The following is a 27,126-nucleotide window of genomic DNA, read 5'->3' as shown; positions in this document are numbered from 1 at the left end:
GAGGAAACAGAAAACCAAGGGGCTGAATTGTCCATGTCAGCCCTGGGGTCCTAGGAACACCTAATGGCTGAGCGGGGGAGGCACTGTAGCCATGGTCATGCAGAGGACATGGTAGCCACATGGAGTACTAGAGAGATTTTCCTCATTCATCCTTTGTCAAAATTTCAATACCTTCTGCTGATTCTCCATTCCCTAGAGCAGTGGTCTTCAAATTTTAGCCTGTACTAGTATCACCTGGAAGGCTTTTTAAAACACAGATTGCTGTTCCCACCCACACCCCGGCATCCTCACCCTCCCCAACCCTCGTTTATGATTCAGTAAGTCTGAAAGTGATCTAAAAACTGCATTTCTAACAGGTTCTCAAGGGACTCTGTTGGCTGCTGGTCAGAGGACCATGCTTTGAGAATCAACTCCCTAGAGATAGAAGGCAAGAAAGAGAAAATGTTGACTGAGTGAGGACCTCTATTGGGGATTCCTCTGAATAATGAGTTGTTCATGGAGGGTAGTAGATGGTCTCCATGGCCTTATTCAGATGTGCTTGAAGGATTGTCCATCCATCCCTACCTGCTCTGAGTGTTGGCTCCTAATGGCCCATAGCTGTCCCTTTTTCAGAGTATTACCTTCAGCTGCCATATTCTTCAGAGAATTTCCTTCAGCCAAAGGGATCTGTCTCACATCGGTTATGCCCCTGGGGCTCAAGGGTGAGCCCATAGCTAAGGATTGACAGACATGAGTTACAAAAGGCCATCTCTCTTCCTTCAAGATGGAAATAATTATAGTGCAATTTACCTGAAGCTAAACTCCAACAGAAATTGCATCCTTACTTCTCTCTTTACCCTGCCCTATTCTGCTTCATTGATTCCCTCTTCTGAGACCAGTCTCTCAGTAAATTATGTGTACCTGACTGCTAGTCACAGCTTCTGTTTTCTGAGACCCGAAGCCAAGTCAAGGAGTATTCACAAGACCACAGAGCAAGATTCGATGTGCTGGCTATGGGAGGGACTTTGGCTACTCTTTATCAGATTTGGGGAATCCAGCTTCCAGAACTAACATGGGCACTCTCAAAGTCTGGCAACCACCAGTGTCCATGCAATCTACAGGGAAGATACTACATCTATGCAATAACTGTCATGGGGGAGACAGTATTGGGGCCTTACTTCCAGGGATGGGCTGCTTAACGAACTGGGAGTAGGATGATTAGAGGTCTGAGTCCTGGTTCTCTGAACTTTAGAACATCCCTGTCCTGTCCAGGGACTCTCCTCAAAGGTTTTGTGATTAGCGGAGCCTTAGTGATTTTAGCTGCCTGCTAGGTGGTTTGTAGGGGTAGTAGATTTATGCAACAACACTAGTCTTAGATTCAATTAGCTCAAGTCTATCTAATTTAAATGATAAATTGTGGGAACCTCTGGTTCAAGGAAAAAATTTGCAGCAATAGTAGTGCCAGTAATGATGATGATGATCACCATGATAGTCAATGTAAAGTTTAAAAAAATAAAAATAAAAATAAAAAATAAGCTGCGGAGTTTCCCTGGGGACATAGGTTCGATCCCTGGTCCGGGAAGATCCCATGTGCTGCGGAGCACCTAAGCCCGGACGCCACAACTATCGAGCCTGTGCTCTAGAGCCCGCAAGCCACAACTATTGAGCCTGTGAGCTACAACTACTGAGGCCCGCGAGCCTAGAGCCCGTGCTCTGCAACAAGAGTAAGCCCGCGCACCGCAGCGAAGAATACTGGCCGCAATTAGAGAAAGCCCGTGCACAGCTTTCCAAAAAAAAAAAAAAACTGCCCTCGCGGCCTGACGACGACGGAGGGGCTGGGGCTGTGTGCCGGGCCCCGGCCCGGGCTCCTGCAAATGCAGCCAAAAATTTAAAAAAAAAAAAAATCTGCCATCAATTTAATTAAATTAATTTATTTATTTGGTCGTGCCGCGCGGCTTGTAGGATCTTAGTTCTCCAACCAGGGATTGAGACCGGTAATTGAACCCAGGGCCACAACAGTGAAAGCCCGGAATCTTAATCACTCGACCTCCAGGGAACTCCCTCATAGTAAAGTTTTAACTGCTATAACAGACTAGCGTTCCTGAGACCCTCCTGGGCAGTCTGCCCCTCCCAGAATGTTCTGCCTGTGACTTTCCTTGGGGACTAAAGTCTGTTACATGAATTGGTGAGGAAGGGAGAAGTGGAAAGCTGTATCCCTTCATCTTCTCTTTATAAAGACTTTATCATCATCATCATCATCATCATCATCATCATCATCTGCTACATTCTGATTAGGACTGCTGCTTCCACACCTGCCCCTCACCTGCACTCACCTCCCAGTGCAAGGAAGTTTGTTTTTCATTTCTCTGTTCTTGGCTCTCCCCATAACAACCTTTCTTTTCTCTTCAGGGCAGCCACTGGAGGGCACCAGGAATGTGACACCTGGATTTTCCAGAGCAGTGGCAGGACTGAGATCTCTCCTGACACTCAGGCATAATGCACTCAGGTTGAAGCCACAGTCCTCCACCTTCATCACTTTAGGTCTTTACTATGGAACAGGTGATATTGTTCCCCTGGAGAATTCACTTTTGTCCAGCAACTACAGTTTCCTGGTTTGGGCTGAACCAGTATCTTGAGAGAATTCTATACATTGGGTCATCCCATCCTCCTCCACCCACTTCCTGCACCTCGAGTATTCTGATCTGAAAATAGTAACAGATTGGGAACCCTTCTGAGGACTGTTAAGGTTCCTGGAGGTTCTCAAGAACTGCAGAGATTTCAAAGAAACTAAAACATGAAACACGCATTTCTCAACACCACTGTAACTGGTTCTGTAATCCCCTCACTGCCCTAACTGCCATAGTGCCTAGTAAAAGACTTATGATGTCTCAAATCCTGTGGGTTATGGCCAAGGACAGCCAGGCTTTTTCTTTTTTTTTTTTTTTAATCCATTTTTTTCTTACTAGATTTTGAGTTCAAGAAGAAAAAACATCCAAATATTTTGAAACTATTTTCCATTTCTCATGTGTGTCTATCGCCTATGAATTTTTAGAGTCTTAAGAATCACTTTCCTGGTCATTTCTGGCTTAGTCTGTCAATTTTCATGTTGCTGTATGAAGATTGTCAGGGACCACATTTCTGTTTAGGTACAAAACAGGATTATAATGTTTGACATTACTCACCGATATTTAAATTCTGTGTACTTTTTTTAGTGCAAAAAAATCTTTAAGTGCAAGTACCTATGTTCATAGTAATTTGTGAAAAGGAAAAGAAAAACACCTATTTTATTCCTCATGCAATCTTCTCTTTCCTGTTTCTGATATTCTGAAATCTGTCTTCATATAAAAGACTGAACTTTAATTATAAAACAGCATGGGCTAGATAAGGCTTCCAGCATGTTCTTTACTCCTGTGATTAGGAGTGGGTTTTGTTATGCTTTTCTTCTAATTTAATGTGATTTTAGATTTTTAACAGTGAACAGAAATTAATTTTGTAAACAGAAATATATGCATATTTGTTGAGAGAGAGAGAGGAGAGAGAGAGACTTTTTAAGAAGCAAGGATTCCTCTCACATAGGGGTTCCCCAGGAGACCTGAATGGGGGGAGGGGTACAGGGGGCTGACTCCAAGAGGTCTGTGTTCATGTCACAGCAACTCTGTGAGCAGCCAGTCCCACCCAGTGTTCTTGGATGGGCCAAAAAAAGGTCTAGAGCACTTTTGTGAAAACCAAAAGAGCTAGGTGAGGTAGTCAAGGAAACAGAAACAAAGTGAGAGAGGAAGTGGTATGACTCCACACAAAATATGGGACTGGGAAAACACCAATGGGAAGCCAGATGCTGCAGAATTTTTTTTTAATTTGAGATAGTGACAATGATGAGTTTAAAGGGTGAGGAAAAAGCCCATCATTCAGAAAGAAGGAACATCCCTGCCCAGGTGCCATGACCTGAATGCACTAAGGGACAGGCACCAAAGAAGGTTCTGGTAGGGTCCGACCCACAGGGGCTTTGGGATCCACCATCATGGAGATGCCCCTCATTTCATGTGAGTTGAGGTTTCTGCTCTCACTCTGCCTTCAGAGATCCTACAAGAGAACTACAGGGTGTCAGGGAACTAAAAGAAAACTAACTAGGGAGAGGAAGAGTTTAACGTTGCATGCCTGTCTTGGAGGAGGGAAGAGGCTGTTAAGGAGATCTTGAGAGCCTTGCTGCCAGTTTCTGTTTTCTTTAAACCTTCAGGATGTGGAAGGAGGGTGTCAGGACTGCTGGGGATTACTTTTTTAGGGACATGGGTAGTCCAAACCATCTACCTATAATATGATTTTCCTTTGGAATGGAGTGGAATAAACTTGATACTTTGGGATCAGACAGTTGGGAGATAGGTTTTCTTTCCCTTAATCTCCACACACACACACACACACACACACACACACACACACACGCACAGGTATTTGGGCCGTACAGGATGTTTTGGTCATGTGGAAGCTGGGTAGGATGGAATCTGGAGCAAAGATAGATCCTTAAATGTGTTCTTCAGGTAGGAGGCAACTTCTGATGATGTCTGGCCCTTCCTATTTGCTTTTGAACTGCTTCATGTACTCCAGGATGTCTGACTTGACTGTGCTGATGGAAGCCCGGTGGAACCAGCGAATGATAGGGACTCCATCAGGCCCCACCAGGAACTTCTCAAAGTTCCAGCGGATGTCATGGACCTTCATGGGCTCCCAGAAGAGTTGGCTTGATGAGCCCAAAAAATCAGAGGTTGGAGGGCAGGAGTTCTGGAGCAGAGAAGATATGGAAACAGCAAGACAGTTTTTCTTCTGCTTCTGTGTGGTCTAGTCTTATCCCTACCCCTAGAAATTCTACTCACCATTATATATCTCAATATATTAACTACTTGACATGCTCCTAACGAACCACAGACATTTCAGTACATCACTACCAGTACAATCAAACAACCAAGAGCTAGAGAGTATGATAGCAAATAGAAAAATTTCCTCCTTTCCCTGTCTCTCCCTCACTCCCATGATTATATCATGGTGCTTCAATGAAAGACTATCTTCTGTTTTCTTTGTTAAGTCATAACATTTCTTTAGCTTCAGTTTCTTAACCTGAAAAAAAGGGGTCCTTCTATTCTGGGCTTATGTGGTTCTAACACTCTGTGACTCTAAAGTTAATTATGACATGACACTCTACATATCTATTTCTATATTTGCCTCTCTGATTAGATATGAATTCCTTCAGGGAAGAGATTATGCCCTATTAATATTTGTTAACTCATTGTGCAGCACAGTTCTTGCACATAATCAGGGATTTTATAAATGATTGTTGAATGAATGAATCATTACCATTCTGTAGGGAAGGTCAGTCTATGTTAGAGCAATCATATGTTATATGTTTCCTCTACTTGAAGCTAAAGCCTCACAACAGATATTGCCATGATCCGTGAACTGAGCATTTCTTTCCAAGGAGTCCAAACTCAATCCTAGACTTGAGCCCCACACTTTCAGGGCATCTCTACCTACCTGACCAATCCTTGCCAGGTTTATGTTTGCTTACCTTCAGGAAGCTAAAGACCTTCTGTTCTTTTTCTCCATTCACATCCCCTTTCTCAAAGAGCTGAAAATTGGGAACAAAGCCACCACCTGGACGTACATACCTGCAATGAACCAGAGTGTTCCTGAGAGGATCCAAATTACGAAAAGGATGGATAATAATGGCCACCACAACTTAACCACAAAAGGAAATTAGAGGTAAAGAAAGAGAGGCCGTAGACAGGGAAGGTGAGGAAAGAGGTCTTTGGGAATCAGGACTTCATGCACAGGCTTTAGGGAACCAATGGAGAATTCCAAGAAAATTGGAAGGCAAAAATTACTCAGCCATAAAAAAGAATGAAATAATGCCATTTGCAGCAATGGATGGACCTAGAGATTGTCATACTGAGTGAAGTAAGTCAGACAAGTAGTCAGTGAAGTAAGAGAAGGACAAATATCATATGATATCACTTATCTGTGGAATCTAGAAAAAAATTATACAAATGAACTTATTTACAAAACAGAAATAGAGTCACAGTTGTAGAAAGCAATCTCATGGTAACTGGCGGGGGGGGATAAATAGGGGGATTGGGATTGACATATACACACTACTATATATAAAATAGATAAGTAATAAGGAGCTACTGTATAGCACAGGGAACTCTACTCAGTACTCTGTAATGGACTATATAGGAAAAGAATCTAAAAGAGTGGATATATGTATATGTGTAACTGATTCACTTTGCTGTAAGCAGCAACTAACACATTTTAAATCAACTATACTCCAATAAAAATTTTAAAAAAAGAAAATTGGAAGGTTAGGATTCTTGATTCATTTCTATTTCCTGTATCTTCTCCTTTTTCCTGTGCTTCTTTTACATTAGATTTCCCGTAGTCTTACCATTAAAGTACTGAAAGGTAGAGAGAATTATTGAGCACTGCCAGTAGGGCAAGACTGAATTCAAAGCATCATAATGATGTTCTTGAACCCATTAATCTGTCAGTCACCCCAGAAGTCTCCAGAATAAGAAGCCTCTAGGTAGAATGTGGAAGGAAAATCCTGACAGGGACTTGCAGGGTCCCAGGCAGGCACTTACTTGAGCCCCAAAAGGATCTCTGAGTTTTTTGCTGGTTCTTGCTTTCCAAATTGGTTGCAGGGAAAGCCCAACACAACTACACCAAAAGGCTTCAGCTCCTCCTGCAGTGCATTCAGTTCTGTAAGTAGAGAGTGAACTGCATGGATAACCCGGCCAGCAGCCCTACCTTGAGCAGTAAAAGACCACTGATTTATCCATTTATCACATGAGTAAGCTGAGGACTATGAAGGGAAAGGTTCAAGATTACAGAGATTGAGGAAACAGAGCAAAAAGCTAGAACACAGGTTTCCAGAAGCGCATCCCAGTATCTGCCATTTTTCTTGTGCAATAGCTCCCATAAGTGGCTCCACTTCATCATCCAATAGGAGCCCTCCTTTAAAAGCACAGATTGGTTAGTACTCTGTGTGTGTGTGTTGGGGGGAGGGGGGGGTTCTGCTTGATTCTGATTCAGACTTCTGAAGAGAAGTCCATTGCCTTCCTAAGTTGATGGATTGATTGATTGATCAAAAATGTTTTAAGGAAAGGCAAACAAAATGGACATGCTATCCCCTTCCTCCTACTATGCCCCATGATGACACAACCTGACACTCCAGTCACCTTCCCAGGAGCACTCTTTGGTGCTCTAACCTGGGAGTTGCTGAGGGAATCAGTGAGATGCTAAGCCTAGCTCCAGAGCATTCTCTACCTTTCTGTCAGTTCCAGTGACATAACTGATGCCATTTCCCTGGAACACTCACCAGGATTCTAGGCTACAAACTCCAACTGTTCTTTACCACTGCCAGGAAGCTTTCCAACTCTCTGTCTGGACTTGTACCATTATTTCCAACTTTAGCCATTTTCGGTTCAGATTTACTGATTCCATGACCAGCACCAGCCAGTCTTATTCAGACTCGGCTCTATCTGCTGGCATCTCCCCCAAGGACCTCTTCTTAAAAGAAAGTGCCTTCTTCTTTTTATATATTTATTCAGTTACTATCTCTCTTATCTTTAGCCATCAAGAATATTTCCTTCCTGTTGCGGAAATACCTAGCAAACTTTGGTTCTAGTCCTTTGGCAAGTTCCTTAAACTCTCAATGTCCTCATCTGGAGTAAAATTTGAATGAGATGCTCTTTATAATTCTCATGAACTAGTTTAATAAATTATAGCACAGCAATACAATGGAAAACTATATCTCTTTTTTTTTCTTTTTTTGGTCTTGTTTGTTTTTTGGCTGCGTCACGTGGAATGTGGGATCTTAATTCCCCATCCAGGGATGGAACCTGTGGCCCCTGCAATGGAAGCACAAAGCCCTAACCACTGGACCACCAGGTAATTCCCTGGAAAACTATATCTTAAAATGAATGAGGAAACTCATCATGTGGTGATACGGAATAATGTCAAAGATATTTTATTATGTTAAAAAGCACTGTGCAGAATCATTTGTGTGTGTGTGTGAGAGAGAGAGAAAGAGAGAGAGGAGAGAGAGAGAGAGAGAGAGAGAAACTGATTTGCTTGCATATGCATTAAAGATTTATGCAGGGACTTCCCTGGTGGTGCAGTGGTTAAGACTCAGAGCTCCCAGTGTAGGGGGGCTCAGGTTCGACCCCTGGTCAGGGAACTAGATCCCACATGCATGCCGCAACTAAGAGTTCACATGCTGCAACTAAGGAGCCCACGTGTCTCAACTAAGGAGGCTGCCTGCCACAACTAAGACCTGGCACAACCAAATAAATAAATAAATAATAAAATAAATATTAAAAAAAAGATTTATGGAAATGTACACCACAAACTGATGACACTGGTTGCCCAAAGGGAAGGGACTGTGGAAGATTTCACTGTAAAGCCCTTTTGTACCTTTTAAATTTTGAATCTTGTGACTGTATTACCTATTCAATAAGTTTAAATTAAAACTGAATTAAATTAAAACAGATTTAAAAGCAGATTTACATTCCATGGAACTTCTGTTTACACCTCACAACTTTTTAAGCTTACCATATTTTTCAAGCTTAACTTTTTGAAGGGAGGAGAATCTCCACTTGCTAAATGATACTAAACTGTTGTTTAGGCTCTTATAATTAGATCCTGAGATTTTTATAAAAATTTAAAAAAGTAGTCTTTAGCTTTTCAGGTTTTCCCTAGAGTTGATTGTACATAAAAATAATAAATATAATGTGACCCCCAAATTCTTTTAAATGTCTTGATCTTTTCAAAATCTGTAATTTGAGAGTATCTTTTTATGCACAATTTCAACATTAAATTGAAAAGGTCTTTAGCTTCTTTTGGTAAATGTGAATCATTTGGTTTTTGTTGTGCTTTGGTGGAGGGGGTATTTTAATATAATTTTTGCCTGAATCAAGCAGTCCCCACTGTCTTAGTCCATTCAGGCTGCTAAACAAAATATCAGACTGGGTGGCTTGTAAATAAATAAATGAGAAATTTATTTCTTGCAGTTCTGGAACTTGGAAGTCCAAGATCATGGTGCCAGTATGGTAGGGTTCTGAACAAGACCCTCCTCTAGGTTGCAGACTGCCAACTTCTTCCTGTGTCCTCACATGGTGGAAGGAACTGGGGAGCCCTGTAGGGTATCTTTTGTAAGAGCATTAATCCCACTCGTGACGGTTTTACCCTCATGACTTAAGCACCTCCCAAAGGCCCCACTTCCTATTGCCATCACATTGGGCATTAGTTTCAATATATGAATTGTGGGGGGACACGAATATTCAAACCGTAGCACCCGCTGAATGTTAATTTTCAAATATCAAAATTTGGTGAACCGGGACTTCCCTGGTAGTCCGGTGGGTAAGACGCTGTGCTTCCATTGCAGGGGGCCCCGCGTTCGATCCCTGGTCTGGTTAACAGATCCCGCAAGCTTGCCACAACTAAGGAGCCCACCTGCCGCAACTAAGGGTCCGAATGCTGCAACGAAGATCCCACGTGCCGCAACTAAGACCTGGCGCAGCCAAAATAAATAAACTAATTAAAAAAAAATTTGATGAACCATATATCTTAGAAGTGAGATTGCAATATGCCTAAATTTAAGTGGTGTTTAAAAAGGAGAAAATTGTTGGATTTCTTATTATTGGAGCGCCATTAAGACAAATTAATAGGACTTTATATTTTTAATCAGTTGACTAGATACTGATGTCAATATGTGAAAAAATTTCTTAAAATTCGTTCATGTATTTTTTTGATCCATTTTTTGGTGGCACTGGTATAATTAATCTTTCGAATTTATCTTGAACTTTTTAAAAAAGCTGAAAATAAAGTTCTTGGCATGTCAAAAACTCCATCTATCTCTAGTATAATCCATCTAAAACTTTAACCTTTTCTGGATCAGCAGGAATTCCAAACTCGTCCCCATGAGTGCACAAAGAAAATGGAAAATCCACCTCAGCCACCAAAGGTTGGGCCAAGTTTGGAGAGATGAAGCATTTTCCCAAATAGCTCTCACTCCAGTTAAATACTATGTAGATAGTAAACTACATTTCCTCTTCTCTGCCATTTGGAGGTGCCTGCGGAACCCAAGGCTGTTTTCCAAAAGATCAAAGATCAATCCTCTTTCCTGTTACCATAAGTCACCAGTGAGAAAGATAAAATCAGCCCCTGAAATCTAGATTCCGGCCTGGGAGTCACAGCTAGGGTTTGGTGTTCTCCTGTTGAACATAAACAGTTTCACAGAAGATCAATATCATACAAGTGACCATGATGAATCAAGACAAAAACAAGGACCACTCCATAATCATGTTTCTTTTTTTTTGGCTGCGTTGGGTTTTCGTTGCTATGCACAGGCTTTCTCTAGTTGTGGCGAGCGGAGGCTACTCTTCATTGCGGTGTGCGGGCTTCTCGTTGCAGTGGCTTCTCTTGTTGCAGAGCACAGGATCTAGGCACGTGGGCTCCATAGTCGTGGCTCACGGGCTCTAGAGCGCAGGCTCAGTAGTTGTGGCGCACGGGCTTAGTTGCTCCACAGCATGTGGGATCTTCCCTGACCAGGGCTCGAACCCGTGTCCCCTGAATTCGCAGGCAGATTCTTAGCCACTGTGCCACCAGGGAAACCCCTTAATCATATTTTAACCACACAAAACATGAACATTATCCAGATCACAAAAATGACCAAGCATCATCCTATTCTTACCAATCTAAGTGATTGCTGTTTCTTTACCCTTGCTTTATTCCTCCTACTCTGTAGATATGATTTATTAAGATACCCAGTCACCTACCTGTGCCCATTTCCTGACAGCATTCAATCCAGAGCAAAGCTTCAATTCCTTGAACCCTTCCCCAAATCACCTAACACAAGCCGAGATCCTCAAGTCCATTCTAACATCTTCTTACTAAGAGCCCCATGGTTGCCTACAGTATATGTTTTCCCTCAGAACATTGAGCAACAAACTCAACTACAGATATGTTCCTGGTGGTCTTTGACTAAATCTTTGGGAGAATCTTCGTTCTCAAATCTGGAGGTAATTCTCCTGGCATTCTAAGAAGCAGAGAGCAGTGGCAGGATTTAGGGGAATAGAGTCACATGATCACCTATCTCCCACACCCCCCCCCAATCCCCCTGCTTCCTCCTAATAACAAAGTAGCAAAACCTTCTGGAATTAGAATATGGTCATCTGACAAAGCTAGTTCCAAGAGAGGTGAAACATGAGTTCTTACCAGGATACTGAGCTGCCAAGCCTCAATAGGTGGCCACATTGACAAAGAGGACATGCTTGCCCGCATACTGCTTGAACTGGATATACTCCTCGCCGTTGAGGGCGAGGGCTCCATACTCATAGATGGTGCCTGTCACCCCCTTATAGCAATCCACCTGGAATGTGACAAAAATAACCATAATGATGCGATGATAAGACAAACGATAATCCCCAATATCTGTGGACTTTTTTTTTTTTTTTTTTTTTTAGCAGGATATGAATCATTTTAATTTAGCCCTCTCTCTGTGGACTTTTTTTAAACTCTAAGAACTGAAGAGAATTTTCCAAGTGATATTTTTAGTTATGGCTAATGCCACAGTTAGAACTTATATCTTCTAACTTACAATCTTTTTTTTTTTTTTAATGGTGGGACAAGCACTGTATAATCCTCTTCCCATTCCTGGAATATTAACACAATTTACCTCCATTCTCCGATCTACTATTTACCTGCACTCTCCTCCACATCCTAACACCGCATTCCAGTCATCCCGTCCCTTCTCAAATATTCTTAACAGATTTTGGCAGAGTTTCTCATAACAGAAATATGTTTTACATAAATTTCTCCTCTATATATTCTTACATAGTAATTTCCTTCCCCCAGAGCCCAGCAAATAACTTGTTCCTCCTCTGGATCCCACTGAAGGCACTTTCCAGAGTTTTGTTGGTGGGGGCTCACTGGTACCTACAGAATTCATCCTCGACACCCCTTTCTTCTTATCTCTATGTGAAACAGGAAGCAAAGGGAAGAGACTTCCTACCCAGAAGCATGCCAAGGGAAAGAGCGGACAGGACCTGGAGCAAAAAGCTAAAATACTGTTATCTGAGGAGAGGGACTCTGGAGATGTGGAGAAAAGGCATAGAATTTTAGAGTAATTTAAGTGAGTTTCAATTACTCTAAAATTCTATGTACATAAATGTCTGCCCCATGCAGTGAAGGAATTGCTTGTGGGTGAGCTCCTGTGGGGAGAGTGGGGCAGAAAACTCTTTTATCATTTTCTAAGCCTGTTAGTTCTGTCACTAGGATACCAGGCATAGCTTCCCCTTCATTATCCTTGGAGAGAAGGAGGCTGACGCAGGGCAGGCACGTTCCCTGTGTTCCATACATCCATACACATCTGTGCACAAACATTAATCCAAATATTTGAGAGTATTAGCCTAAGAAAGCCACCATGAAAGGGTTGTTATCTATGTGCCTGCATTCTCTTTTGCATTCATGCTACCTCAGCTCTGTGCTGAAGAGTTTCTAGCATTTGCCTTTCTTTCTAGTACAATTTTTTTTAAAAAGTGGAAATCATCCTGTGAGCTGTCATTTGTGTGCCTCCATTTTCCTTGTCTTCATGTTGCCTTAGCTCTGGGCTCAACAGCTTCCAGCTGTCTGTCTCACACATGGATATCAACCTGTGATCCAAGCTTGTTTCCAGGATGTCACATCACCTCCCCTGAAATTAAAATTGGCCAGCAACTCTCTGGGCCTTTTGTGTTTTATTATTCCCTGACAAAAAAGAAAAGAAAAAAAACCCTCTCCCAACGCTAAAACTCCTTAGGGCACATTTCAGCACCAGCTTCTTTTCCACCTGCCCCGGGGTTTCACCGTCCCCAGGAGCAACCAGTTCAGCTTCCCTCTAATCCAGTTGCTACTTCATGTCCTCTTTCCCGGACCCGCAATGGTGCCTGAGGTTCCAGACCAGAGTGGAGGGGACGGGCTCTGGGGTATCAGGCGGCCACCAGGGGAAGTGGCAAAGCGGAACGCAGCGAGAGCAGCCTGCGTCCTTCGCCCACTTTCGGCCCAGTGACCCATCAGGCTCAGGGGAGACGATCCACGTAAAGAGAGTTTAGAAGAGACTCTGCCTCACAGGACAGCAGTGGCAGTGGCAGATGTCAGTTTGGAAGGGCTGAGAAGACGGATCTCGTCCTTCGTAGAGGGGGAGAAGGGAGAACTCCTTGCATCCTTGGCGGCCAATTTAGTCATCACGTGCTGAAATCCGCCTGGGTTCCCTGCGGGGCACTCACCTTCATCTGTTGCTGTTTCGGGGTCGGCTGAGCGAAGCCGACCAGGAACAGTGAGAAAAGACAGCAGGCCCAGAACTGCGGGATCATGGCTCGGACTAGGAGTTCTAGGCGAGCCTCAGGTCCCCAGGGATCTCGGCTCCTTTTGAGCCCCTGGCACAGACCAGTTTGAAGATGCGCTCTCCAATCGCAGAGCAGCATTAGCACACGGGCAACCCCCCCTTCCCCGCCACCCCGCTCTCCCTCCCCTTTCTTCTTCTGCCCTTTCCCCAACCTCCCCCTCCCCCTCCCCCTCACTCCTCTGCCCACTCCCGCAAGCCCTGAAGGCTCAGCGCACCCAGTGCCTCCGGGTCAGGCCACTCGCTGGTGTTCTGGCGCCCGTGCTCTGGCAGGTGGAGGCGGAGGCTTCCCTCTTTGGAACTTGAAGTACTGTCTCTACCTTCTCCAGGCAGTTCCTAGGTGCTGGCTCTGCATCCAGGAAGTAAAGCCACCACCACTGAATCAGAATCTGCTTTTTAAAATTAAGATCCTCATGTAATTTACACACAAGCTGAAGTTTGAGAAGCATTGTCCCAGATGACTATTAATCCTTTGTACTGTCCCCTCAGACTTTCATCACTTAGTCAACAGCACACTGTATTTTCTAATTATGAAGTCCAGATGTGGGGACCTGCATGTCTCAGACCCTTTGCCCTGAGATCTGTCCCCTGGGGAAGGGCTTGTTAATGCAGGAGTAACACAGATGATGGATACACATTCACAGGCGGAAGTTATCCAGGAGAAAGATCTAAACTGTGCATTAGGGAACTGCCTTGGGCTCGACTGAGCTTCATTCTCTGTAAATTATTGTAATCATCTCTACCCCACTTACTCCATAAAACTATTTACTGTGAGGTCCTAATAAGGTAACAATCTGAAAGTTGTTGCAAAGTATTTGAATCGGTGAAGAGTCAGAGTTGTTTCTCCCACCCCTCCTCCCTCCCATCTGCTCCCTTCCAGCTTTTCACTGCCAGCTCAGCTTTACTAAACTCCCTTGTTTATTGAAGTGATAACGTCTTCCTTTTCAGTTCTAAGCCCCTTGACATCCAGTCCCCTCCATCTGCCCTGCCTCTTCCAGGTTTGCACAAAAGCCTTTCTCTGCTCCTGAAACTTAAGTCTGGATGGGGTTGAATTCTCATGAACTCTGTTGGAAGATAAGCTTTCTGTTATCTCAGATTTCTTCTCAAAGGCCTATAATCTATGGCCTGATGGCTGATATCTGATCCAGCCAAGCAGGTCCTCGAGGCATTTAGAGCAGTCATGCAGAAGGCGTCCCTCTTTTGGCACAGACCTATACACAAGGAGAGGCTCCTTGGCCTCTCATCATTCTCATTTTTAAAAATGGCTGAACCTTAGACTGTGAAGCTATAGCGACCATTGAGTTCAATACCCATGAAAAGGGTATTGACTAGCTCCTTATCTCAGAAAAAGCTAATGTCCCTGTACCTTAGTTTTCTTACCTGTAAAATCAGGGTAATAATAGTGTCTACCTCCTAGGGCTGCTTTGAGGATGGAAAAGAACTCAGCCCAGGGCCTGAAACATGTAAGCAACTGGAAGTCTACTTATCATCCACATGTTCATCTTTATGCATCAGAAAACTGAAGCCCACAGAGAGAAGGGACATCTCAAAGGTCACAGGTTAGTAATGGTGAAATGAAAGCAAATTCCTGATTCTAACCATAGAAACCTTGCTCTGGTTCCACATGGATCATCAGTTGTTGTGACTAAATCTTCTTTGTCTGAGGCGATTTACTTTTGCTCATCTTGCAATAACTAGCCCTTGAGTGGTGAGGAGACACTTCTGAATAGACCTTATCAGTAAGTCAAATAGTCTAAAACCCCAACTTCCCATGTTCCTATTCCAATATTCCTAAGTTCTTGAGCACCTTGGGTCCTGGCCTCCAGTGATGAGAAGTGAAGGTACAGAGCACACACTGAGCAAGAGGAAAGGGGCAGACATCTCATGTCCCTGATCCCCCTGAAGGTATTTCAGGGCTACAATTTCCCTTCACGCCTCCTCCGGAGCCATAGTTCACATCCCTATTAGCTCCTTCCAGGAGCTTTGCTTTCATCCCTTAGTTTGTCTCTTCACTTCTGTTGGGGCCCAGGGCAGGCCTCCCCAAAATATGCCTTAATGGCAGACTTTCCTGGTGGTGCAGTGGTTAAGAATCCGCCTGCCAATGCAGGGCAGATGGGTTCGAGCCCTGGTCAGGGAAGATACCACATGCCGCAGAGCAACAAAACCCCTGTGCCACAACTGCTGAGCCTGCGCTCTAGGGCCCGCGAGCTACAACTACTGAGCCCACATGCCACAACTACTGAAGCCCAGGCGTCTAGAGCCCGTGCTCTGCAATGAGAGAAGCCACCACAATGAGAAGGCTGCGCTCCACAATGAAGAGTAGCCCCTGCTCTCCGCAACCAGAGAAAGCCCACACGCAGCAACGAAGACCCAACGCAGCCAAAAATAAATAAATAAATTGCTGTTGTTTAAAATATATATATTTATATGCCTTAATGGCATGTTGATTATTTTGAATTAGTTACTTAAGAAATGATTGATGCAAGAGAGACACTTTGACCCTCCTCTCTGTCTCCCTGAAAGCAGGAAATAAATCTCCCATGTGAAAGGTACATTCCCTGCCTCTCCAGGCATCAGGACACGCTTATCATCAGAGATAGGGAATTCCTACAGAGAAGCCTGTATAAACAAACCTTGTTACTTCTTTAATTTACTACCCCAAGCCCAAACTCTGTTTAGATTTTTCACTAATTAAGCACCCAAAGCCTAAGTTTCTTTGTCTTGTCAAGTCCTCACATATTTATTGGTCTTTGTCTAAAAAGTATAAAAGCTGCCTGCTTTGACCACTTTTGGGGACCCATTTCTATAAGACCTCCATGCACACAAATTAAAATTTGTTTCTTTTTCTCCTGTTAATCTGTCTTGTGTTGATTTTATTATTAGTCCAGCCACAATAACTCAAGAGGGATAGGGGGAAATTTCCTCCTTCCCATACTTCCCAGATCTTCTCCAGTCTCTCTTCCTCCACACTTTGCTTCTATTCTATTACTTTTCTAAAGGTCAGTCTCGTTGACATCGCTCATATTAAAAATACTTTGATTCCTCCCTAATTCTTACACTTTCAATTTGAAATTCTCCCATGGGGCACTCATCCTTCCTGATTTGACATTAGTTACATTTTCAGGTGTACCCTTCCCTCCATAAATGTTATGTTTCTGGCAGATTGAACTGTTTTCGTCACTCAGAATCCATCTATCTAGGTATTGATTCTTGACATTTTAGGTAAAATCTGGGCCAGTACTTTGGGATCATTCCTGAAAGATTTTTTGACACATTAATTGCATGTTTTTATTCAAAATGATGGGACACAATTATCAAACAAGACCTCAGAGGTAACTCTCTGAGGCCTGAGTCACAAATCAGGGTTCTAGTGAGCTTGATGAGGCCTTGAACTGGACTCAAGGTCAGTCTTGCTGCCTTTCTCAAATAGCCTAGGGCTAGGGCAGAGGAGGATGGGAGACTCATATCAATTTGTCTCAATCACTATTTCTTTGACCTAATCAGGATGAAGCAGTTTAGATGACATAGACAGGATTCCTAAGAAGAGAAATAATTTGTACAAGGTCACAGGATGTTATGGGCTGAGTTATATTCCCCCCCAAAAGATATATTGAAATCCTAACCTGCAGGACCTCAGAATGTGACTTTATTTGAAAGTAGTATCTTTGCCAATGTAATTAGTTAAGATGACATCATAACTGGAGTAGGATGGACACCTAATCCAATATGACTGATATCCTCAAAAAAGATGGCCTTGTAAAGGCCGTAAAGAGATTGGAGTTGTACTGCCACAAGCCAGGGGATGTTTGGGCTTACCAGACTCCCAACTCTTCTCAGTTTAAGGGCTCAGTTTCACAAGATTGCCCCCACTTCAGGGACCAGTTGTAAATCCCAGTATGGGGTCACCCATCTACTAATTGATTAACTATAAATTGGGGGTTCCCACGACCTTCTCTTCACTTTTGATAATTTACTAGAATGACTCACAGAATTTGGGAAATCACTTTACTTACATTTACTGGTATATTATAAAGGATGTAACTCAGAGACAGCCAAATGGAAGAAATGCAAGGCAAGGTATGGGGGGGGGGGTGTGGATATGGAGTTTCCATTCCCTCTCCAGGTATGTCACCTTCCCAATGCTTCCAGTGTTTATCAACCAGGAAGCTCTCAAACCCTGTCATTTAGAGTTTTTTTATGGAGGTTTCCTTACAAAGGCATGATTGATGAAATCGGTGACCACTGGTGATTGAATTCAATCTCCAGGCCTTCTCCATTCCCTGGAGAGAGGGCGGGGCTGGAAGTTCCAATTCTCTGATTATGACTTGGTCTTCCTGACTGGCAGCTTGCATCCTGAAGTTATGCAGGAGCCCCCAGCCACCAGTCTTCTCATTAGCACGCATCCCACTCGGGAGATTTCAACAGCTTTAAGAAGCTCTGTGCCAGGAAGTGGGGACAAAGAGAAAATATTTAATTTTTGTTCTACCACAAGGGTCAGACACCAAGTCCTAGGGTCCATTCAGTAAGAGTCTGCCTACCTTAAGCTATGGTCTGAACAGCGTAAACAGCTTGTCCTTACCTCTTGGTAAGGACAAACTAGAAAACACCAATCCACCCAACGACAAGCGTATGCAAGGAAATTAGGGTTCTCCAGAAAAACAGAACCCATAAGAGAGAGATAGATAAGGAGATAGAGCTATCTCTACTGGTTCTTGTTTCTAGAGATAAATAGTTACTAGATCTATCTATCTATCTATCTCTCTATCTAAAAAGATTTATTATAGGGAACTGGCTCACATGTTATAGGCTGAGAAGCCCCAAGTCAGGAAGCTGCAGTCAACAAGCTGGAGACCCAGGATAGTCAATGGTAGGCTGAGTCTGAAGGCTTGAGAGAACCAGGAGAGCTGATGCTATAAGTTCCACTCTGAGTCTGAATCCAAAGACAGAAGACCAATTCAAAGACAGGCAGAAAGAGAGAGATTTCTTGCTTGCTCAGCCTTTTATTCTATTAAACCTTCAGTGGATTGGATGAGGCCCACCCTCATTGTGGAGAGCAATCTGCATTATGCAGTCTATCAGTTTAAATGTTACTCTCTTTCAGAAACACCCTCACAGACACACTCAGAAATAACTTTAACCAAATATATGAGCAACGCATGGTCCAATCAAATTGACACATAAAATTAACCATCACAGTAAATGCATTACTAAGATTGACCATGTAAACATCTTTCTCTTTATATATTTATATAGGTAATATCTATTTATGTTTAAATATACCAGTGATATAACATATAATTATATAATGTGTAAAAAATTAATAAACAGAAACCTCAGTTGAATAGAGTTAGGAGACCAGAAGGGGGAGCTCTCACAGTCTGTGACCATAGCAGAGCCCAACAGGAAGAAGAAAAACTTCTTTTCTGGCAATTGAACTCAGCCAATGAAAAGCCATGGATTCTTTGTTTACGGTAGCCCTCCCAACTTCCTTTTCCTCTCTGTAAAAGCGGTCTCTTTCCTTGCCTGTGGGGACTGGCACGTGGCTCACCACGGTTGCAGACCCTGAAATGCAATTCTCTGCTCATCCTGAATAAACTCATCTTTGCTGGAGAAATATCTGGCAGCCTATTTGTTTCAGACCAACAACTCATATTTTAAACTCACAGCAAACTAAGAATACAAGAGACCTTTTCAACCTGATAAAGAGTATCTTACACAAGACTACAGCAAATATCATACTTAATGGTGAAATATTTAATCATTACCCCTTGAAATAATATTCAAGGAAAGAATGTCTCTACTACTATTTCAGTTCAATTCAGTATTGTACTGGCAAACCTGGCCAGTGAATTGAAGGCAAAAAAGGGAAATTTAATGTACAAAGATTAGAAACAAATGAAACCATTAGCATACCTTATGAACATATAATTTAAAAAGAAACTAGCAATAAATTATTATAATTATGTGGATTTAGCAAAGTTGCTAGATAAAAGAATCAATACAAATTTTATTATATTTATATATTTTCAGAAACCATTAAAAAATTAAACTTAATTTTTAGATTACATAAAATAATCAAATACCTAGCAGTAAACTCAGCAAAAGATGACTAGATCTTTATGATGAGAAATATGTCTTAACTGGCACAGTTTTGAAGAGCTCTAAATTAATTCTGAGGTATATTATCTTAATGGATTGGAAGAGTAAACACTGTAAAAATGTCAATTCTACCTAAACTATTCTATAGATTCAATACAATCTCAACCAAAATCCTAACAGACATTCCTGAGGAATTTGGAAAAGATGCTTAAGAAACTTAAGTGTAAGTGCAAATGGACAAAAATAGTCAAGACACTTTTGAAGAGGGTGGGAGAACTTGCTTCATAAAATATCAAAATTCATTTTTAAAACTATATGTTAAAATCTACCTTAAACATGCTTAGCATTTCATAAATATTAAGTTCTCTTTAAATATTTGGCTTTAGGCTATTATAAACATGCCAATTCAGATTCAAGACTAAGTTATCTCAGATAATCAGTCACCAATATCAAATTAGTAAGGTCAAACAAAAAGATTAGCTAAATGAACTGACCTTCATAGTCTGATGGGTATATATCCATTTCCTCCTGTGTAAATGTTTCTACTTCTAAAAGATCCTCATCAATATCTACAAATTCTTTTTCACTATCATCAGTGACAGAAATAATTTCATCATTGGTTCCTTTTATTTCGGGATTTTTTACTTCAGTTGGCATTCTACTGACAAAAATGAAGCAGCTAAATTATAACTCATTCTTGGGAACAAAGAGCTTGCTTTCAATTGATTCAGTTTATTGAAAAAGAACAAACTAAGCTTTCATATTTATAAAGTCTTTGTTTTTTAACCTTGTGTGGCACATAGTAGAAGCTCAATAAAAGGTTGTTCAATGAAAAAAAAAGGTACATTAAACGTTGTTTTAAGAATAAACTAATAGAACAATGGAAAGAAATAGCTCAGAAATAGACTTGTGTATATAAGGACTCTTGATTTATGACAAAGTACAATGCAAAGTAATAGAAAAATAAAGGATGGTCTTTTAAATAAATAGTGATGATTCAAGTGGATATCCATGGGAAAAGAAATTAAAACCTTACTCCTACCTTATACAGTCAGCCATCTGCAGTTGGTTAAATCGATGGATATGAAACACGTGGATACAAAGTGCTGACTGTATCCGTTGTATTGTGCTATTTTATATAAGGGACTTGAGCATCTGCAGATTTGGGTATCCATAGGGGCTCCTGGAACCAATCCCTGGCAGATACTCAGGGATGACTATAACATTCTCAAAATTCTAGTCCATCCAAGTCTTTGGCCTCACTTCCAAAACAAGAAATATAGGCACACCTTGGAGATGCTGTGGGTTTGGTTCCTTCCAGACCACTGCAATAAAGTGAGTCACACAAATTTTTTTTTTTTTTTGGTTTCCCAGTGGGTATAAACGTTACGTTTATACTATACTATTACGTGTTTAATATAGCATTATGTCTAAAAAAAAATGTACGTACCTTAATTAAAAAATAATGCTGCGGGGGTGGTGGTGGGGGTGGGGGAGGGGGCGCTTCCCTGGTGGCGCAGTGGTTGAGAATCCGCCTGCCAATGCAGGGCACACGGGTTCGAGCCCTGGTCTGGGAGGATCCCACATGCTGTGGAGCAAGTGGGCCCGTGAGCCACAACCACTGAGCCTGCGCGTCTGGAGCCCGTGCTCCGCAACAGGAGAGGCCGCGACAGTGAGAGGCACGCGCACCGCGATGAGCAGTGGCCCCCGCTCGCCGGAACTAGAGAAAGCCCTCGCACAGAAATGAAGACCCAACACAGCCAAAAATAAATAAATAAATAAAATAAATAAAATAATGCTGGGACTTCCCTGGTGGTGCAGTGGTTAAGAATCCGCCTGCCAAAGCAGGTAACATGGGTTCAAGCCCTGGTCCAGAAAGATCCCACATGCCTCGGAGCAACTAAGCCCATGCACCACAACTACTGAGCCTGCGCTCTAGAGCCCACGAGTCACAACTACTGAGCCACGTGCCACAACTACTGAAGCCCGCGCGCCTAGAGCCCATGCTCCGCAACAAGAGAAGCCACCTCAATGAGAAGCCAGTGCACCGCAAGGAAGAGTAACCCCCGCTCACTGCAAGTAGAGAAAGCCCACGCACAGCAACAAAGACCTAATACAGCCAAAAATAAATAAATTAATTAATTAATTTAAAAAAATAATGCTGTTGGAAAAATGGTGCCAATAGACTTGCTCAACTCAGGGTTGCCACAAACCTTCAATTTATAAAAGTGCAGTAAAGTGAAGTGCAATAAAACAAGGTCTGCCTGTGTAGGGGAAGAATGACACTGTGAGGAAAAAATGAGACAACTAAAAATGTGGGATATTTATCAGGACAACTGGACTTATAACTTCAAAAATGCCATAAAAGAGAAACCTAGTGGGATTGTTCTAGATTTAAAATAAAAGATACGAAAAGGACATAATCAGTATCAAAACATGAACCTTGAATGAATCCAGGTTTGAAAGAGAAGTTATAAAGTCAGTTTAGGAACTATTGGATAAATTAGTTGTTCTAAATCTGATCTGACTGTAACAGGGATAGAGACTGTTGTAGGGGCAGAGTTGTGGATGTGTCTAGCCCTGGCCTTGTGACTTGGACGAGGCAGTCTCTCCGCTTTACTGAGCATCTTCTTCTCATGTATACAGTTGTGGCCTGGGAAACACGAACCATAAGAAACACTAGAGCTTAACATTTGTAAAATTTCTGGCTTCCTACTCTCATTTCCCAATCTTCTAGGGGTAATAACTGATCAAATCAGTTTTAAAGGTGACCAGAATCGTTCAAAACTGAGAAAATAAACGAAGAATGTCAGCCTTAGAAGGGACTTTGGTGATTTTGATATTTTCTCAATGTCCCACAGTTGTATTGAGTTGGTGATGGCTTGCAGTGTGTATTGGTGAAATGGGCATATTTATTCTTTCTCTGGGAGCAGCAAGGGCCTGAGACACAGACTGGAGAATTTCCAGGTGGGAGGGCATCTGGGTTTGAATGGTGTGGGTTACTCAAATTCCTGTGGTTGTGCATGGACACAGAGCTCTCTCTCCCACTCCCTGCCCCAAGCCCATTAAGACTGAACAGACAAGAACACTGCCTAAGGGAGTACACATCCTTCCTCTCACTGCCTCCCCCTATCCCCCTCCCCCAACCTCCAAGAAGCAGAATTCTTCCTGTAGCAGGTTGGAGGAGGAAAGCTTGGCATGAGTGACAGACACTTCAGAAAATCTGTGTGTCAGGACCAGCTGTTTCAGTGAAGGCTCAGGGCCAGAATCAGCCTGGACCAGAAGTGAGCTTCCTTATCATGTTTGGGGAAGGAGGTCAGAAGGTTAAGAACACATGAGGATGAAAATTAAATGCAAAAGGAAAGTGGTCTCTCTAGAACTTCCCTTCATTTCCAAACATATATTTTATTGGGAGTTGAACCTAGAGTGGAGAGACAAGTGGATTTGAAATAAAAACTCAGGTTTATGGTCTAGGTCTACACTATTAATGGGACTTTGCTTGTCACTTCTCCTCTCTGAACCTCACTTTTCCATTGAAAATGTGAGCAAATAATGCCTGTTCTACCTTTGTAACTGGCTGATTGTGAAGGCTAAATGAAATCCTTGATGTGAAGGAGATTTGTCAACTACAAATTCTATGTAAACATAAGCAATACAACTTTAAAATGGCAGACTTAGGAGTAGATCCTACGTTTCACACTTGTAACCCACACTTGCAACACAGGAAAATCCTGGAGACCTGGATGGGGATCCCAGATGCCAATGGAGATTGTCTAATTCAGGGAAAATATCCAAGTAAAACTAAATGGTGGACAAAAATCTCTAAATCATATTTGGGTGGTTGTAGAGGCTGTGATTGAATCTGGGGTGAAGAGGTGGACTACATCTCAGAAAAAACTGAACCTGTTTCCTCTATGATCAAAGGAACTAACACAAGAAACTTGGTGCTGATTTTTAGGTAAGATTAAGTCATTAACAGAGGCTAAGACAGAGTCTGAAAGGCTTTATTTGACTTTAAGCTGCCACCCACTAGCTGTGGGCAAGAAAGTTATCCTCATAAGAAACCTACCTCAAGGAAAAACTGGAGTCTGACTGGGGAAAATAGGCAGTGCTTGAGACATGTTGATTTTTGCCGTTCTATTTAAGATTATGGACTATTAGCAATTACAAGATTTTTAAAGTCAGGAAGTGACAGTTCTTATTGTTTAATTTAAATCTGGACTGGTTTTCAGACTTAATCTATGGCTGAGGTGACAAACATTTCAAACCTAAAATCTTGTTTGGTAAAATTGATAAAATTTCATTCCCTGTCCTTTCAGTGGAAATAAATATATAGATAATTTGGGGCAGGGAAGGTGGAATCCCCAAGTAATCAGTGTAATTGACCTCCAAGATCAAGAACCTAAATCCAAAGTGTTTCAAGGAATGGAGAGTATTTAGCTTGTCTGAAGAATGAGATTCACAGGAGGAGCTACTGAGAGTTAAGACTGAGAAGGAGGCTGAGATCACATCAGGAGCAATTTGGATACCATGCTGGAGATTCTGGATTTGATGCTCTAATAAATTAGTTAGCCTTATTGGCTCACTGTCGGTGGAGGGATATCATCAGACAAGTGTTCAGCAGCTCCAGTGGCAGCAGGTGAAGGAAAAAAGCATTGAAGGGGAAGAACTTGGAAGAGAGAACACATGACAAGTAGGAAATTATTTCAGCATTCCAGAAGGGAAATGACAGGAATTTGACATGTGGCTCTGGTAGAAAGTATGAAGAGAAGGCAGCAGTTATACGATACAGTCAGGTAGACAGTGACAGGAAGTGGCTCCATGTAGCCTCCTGCTGAGCATGAGCTCTTAAACCTTTTCTTCTCCGGGTCAGAGCTCTTGTTTCCAGGGAAACTAAGACAATGGGACACAGAGACTTGGGAAGGCAGAGATTTTAGGCCACTTGACCTGATGAAATTTTCTCTTCTACTCTAGGAGTTAGTTATTGTCTGATGAGCAAACATTAAGTGATTAAGAAAGTATGGAATTTATAACAGCAAGGGAGAAGCAGTGTGTAATTCTACGTAACTTTGGATAAGTCAGTTTTTCTATTTGAGCATCAGTTTCTTCATCTGTTAAATTAACGATGGGTGTTTACCTTGGACTAAGTCCAGTGCTAAGAGTTTAAATGAATTATCTCCTTTATTTTTTAAATTAGTCCGATGAAGTTCATATTATTCTCCCAATTTCACAAATGGGACCAGAGGCACAGAGGGTAACTTGCCCAAAGTCACATATCCTGGGAAAGATGAAGGAATTGAAGTACACTATTTTTGAAGCTTGATATTTTAATCTCCATAGTTCTTGAACTGTAGCTGGGCAAAGTATCTGTGGGTGGGAAGGGGCCACAAAGCAGAAAATCTGTATAGCTGCCTTAAAGGGCTTTGAGAGCTTTGTGGCTGCACCAGCAGTCATTGTTTTGGGCTCCTCCCTCTAGATTAGAGGCTTCTGAGAAGAGATCAGAAATTTGGGATAACAAAAATCTTCTGTTTTCCAAGAGAATTCAAGAATACCCAGATTCCACCAGAAGCAAGAATTAAACCCTACTCAGACCTCAGTTTTAAGGAAGGGGAGGCAGCTTCTTACGTGAACCTGGAAGAGGGAGGGGGCTGGTTGGAAATGAACTGAGAATTGGAGGGGAAGAATTTATCGTTTCAATAAACGTGGGAGTAAAGCTGAGCTGTCAGCCCAAATCCTGTGGGAGGAGGAAGAAGAGTGTGGGAAGAGTGGTAAAGGCAAACAAACCCGATCCTCTTCAACTAATCCAAATATTTTTCAATATCTCTTTGTTAGTTATCTCCTTACAGCACAGTTAGTTGCTGAATTCACCCCTTGTAATTTCAAAGCCCTAGGGACCGCAGTCATCCTTGTTTTAGTCATTTTGCCTTCTAAGTCATCAGGCAACAGTTTCACCAAATGTTTTGTTGCAACAGAACAAATGTTGCCAACTTTCTAGTCTGTAGTAACTGTTTCCTTGCCACTCCTCCTCTCTGACAGGTAGGAAAATGAGAGTGGATTGGGGACAAAAAAAGTTTTTAATTAATATAAGAAGAGAATCATTGCACAGCCTAATGATGATAAAGTGCCATAAATTTAAAAGTTTGATTAATTCAACCCTTTAAATCTGAGATTTAAATGGAAAAAAAAACCCAAATAATTTTTTAAACTTCAAGGAGCTAATAATCTGATAAGGAATATACAACTGTTCCAAGAATAAGAACACTATGCATATTAAACATATTTTACCTATAGGGAGAGAGGAATCAAAAATCAATGAAGTTTGGGTATGAATAATAAATAAAACAAGACAGGAACCTTACAAGGACAAGTAATCATGAATTTAGGAGTATGATTAACTCAAACCTTAGCACTTGAGGTCCAGAAAGTAAAACTGTATTGTAGACAAGAGAAAGCTACTGGTCAGCCCCCCAATGAAGTTGGTGGGATTTAAATATGTTATTTATGTGAGAAACTCAGCAATTCCTAAGGCTCCAGGTCTGCATCATCAACTCATCTATTCTAAACTTTTGGCTTAGACTATTGAGCAGTGGTTGGAAACTGTTGCTGAATGGATGGGGGTTCTTATGATGGTTGAGAGGCAAAGCATTTTTATCCTTAGAGGAACTTGAGTCTCACTTCCATTACCCTTCTTGGGCCTTCAGGCTTCCAGGAGATTAAAAGGAGTGTTTGCAACTTCCTATACATTTATAATTATTTCAAAATTAAAAAAAAAATTTTTAAGTTATTTACTTAAAAAAAAGCATCGCATTCAAAATGGCAGATTATCCTCCAGAAAGTTGTCGGCTATTAGTAGTCCTCCCTGCCCCCACCTAGTGTGTAAGAGCCTCCTATACCAGACTAACACGGAGACTGGGCACCTCCATTCCTTTGAACTTTGACCAATCTGATAAATGCAAAATGCAACTATTCTTGTTTATACCTCTTTGATTATTGGTAAGGGAGAACATTGTATCGTACTACAGACGCCACTTGGTTTACTGTCTGGTGCCCATGTTTCTCTTGGGCTGCTTGGTTTTTCTTACTGACTAGTAAGCACATGAAAGCATTTGTAAACATTTGTACAGTGAACATATTAACGTGCAAATATTTTTCCCTTCCTCAGGCCCAGTTTCCTTCTAATGGATCACATGTGGTCCATTCTTTGATTTTTTTTTTAACTTACATAATAATATTAGGATTAGTATTTGGAATGTCTAGTCATGCCTTTTTGCAGTGACTTTACTGAGATGTCTGCACCTAGATACAGCTATCCACTCAGAAAAAATAGACAATAGTCTTCAAGGACTGTGGAGCGCTTGCCCTCACCTTTTCATAATTCTGCCAGAATTTATGTGAGTCCCGGGTCCTCATCGCACTAGTGAGCGCTGAGTGCTCACGGGGGTGTGTGTAGGTGAGGATGTGGTTTGAATTCTACGTCCTCTTGCTCTACTCACGCCCCAGAAATCCTTGCCACCCTGAAGCTGGCCTGCATAGGCTTGGGCTAGTCCCTGCCAGGGTATCAAAAGGCTGCCAGGTACCCGACAACCTCAGACTCTCAGACTAGTGATCTACAGATACTAGTC

General features: G+C 42.0%; 1 protein-coding gene across 1 annotated transcript; it reads right to left on the bottom strand.

Moving 5' to 3' along the window:
• Positions 1-4,545: 4,545 nt before the first annotated feature.
• On the bottom strand, positions 4,546-13,376 carry GPX6 (glutathione peroxidase 6). The gene is made up of 5 exons (XM_068557063.1): positions 13,290-13,376; positions 11,242-11,395; positions 6,606-6,723; positions 5,534-5,633; positions 4,546-4,752 (listed from the first exon to the last, which is right to left on the bottom strand). Exons 1-5 carry the CDS (start codon positions 13,374-13,376, stop codon positions 4,546-4,548), a joined length of 666 nt encoding a protein of 221 aa, XP_068413164.1.
• Positions 13,377-27,126: the final 13,750 nt, after the last annotated feature.

This window comes from Eschrichtius robustus, chromosome 12 (genome assembly GCF_028021215.1).
Source record: "Eschrichtius robustus isolate mEscRob2 chromosome 12, mEscRob2.pri, whole genome shotgun sequence".
NCBI lineage: Eukaryota > Metazoa > Chordata > Mammalia > Artiodactyla > Eschrichtiidae > Eschrichtius > Eschrichtius robustus.
This window is presented reverse-complemented; position numbering and strand designations above follow the sequence as displayed.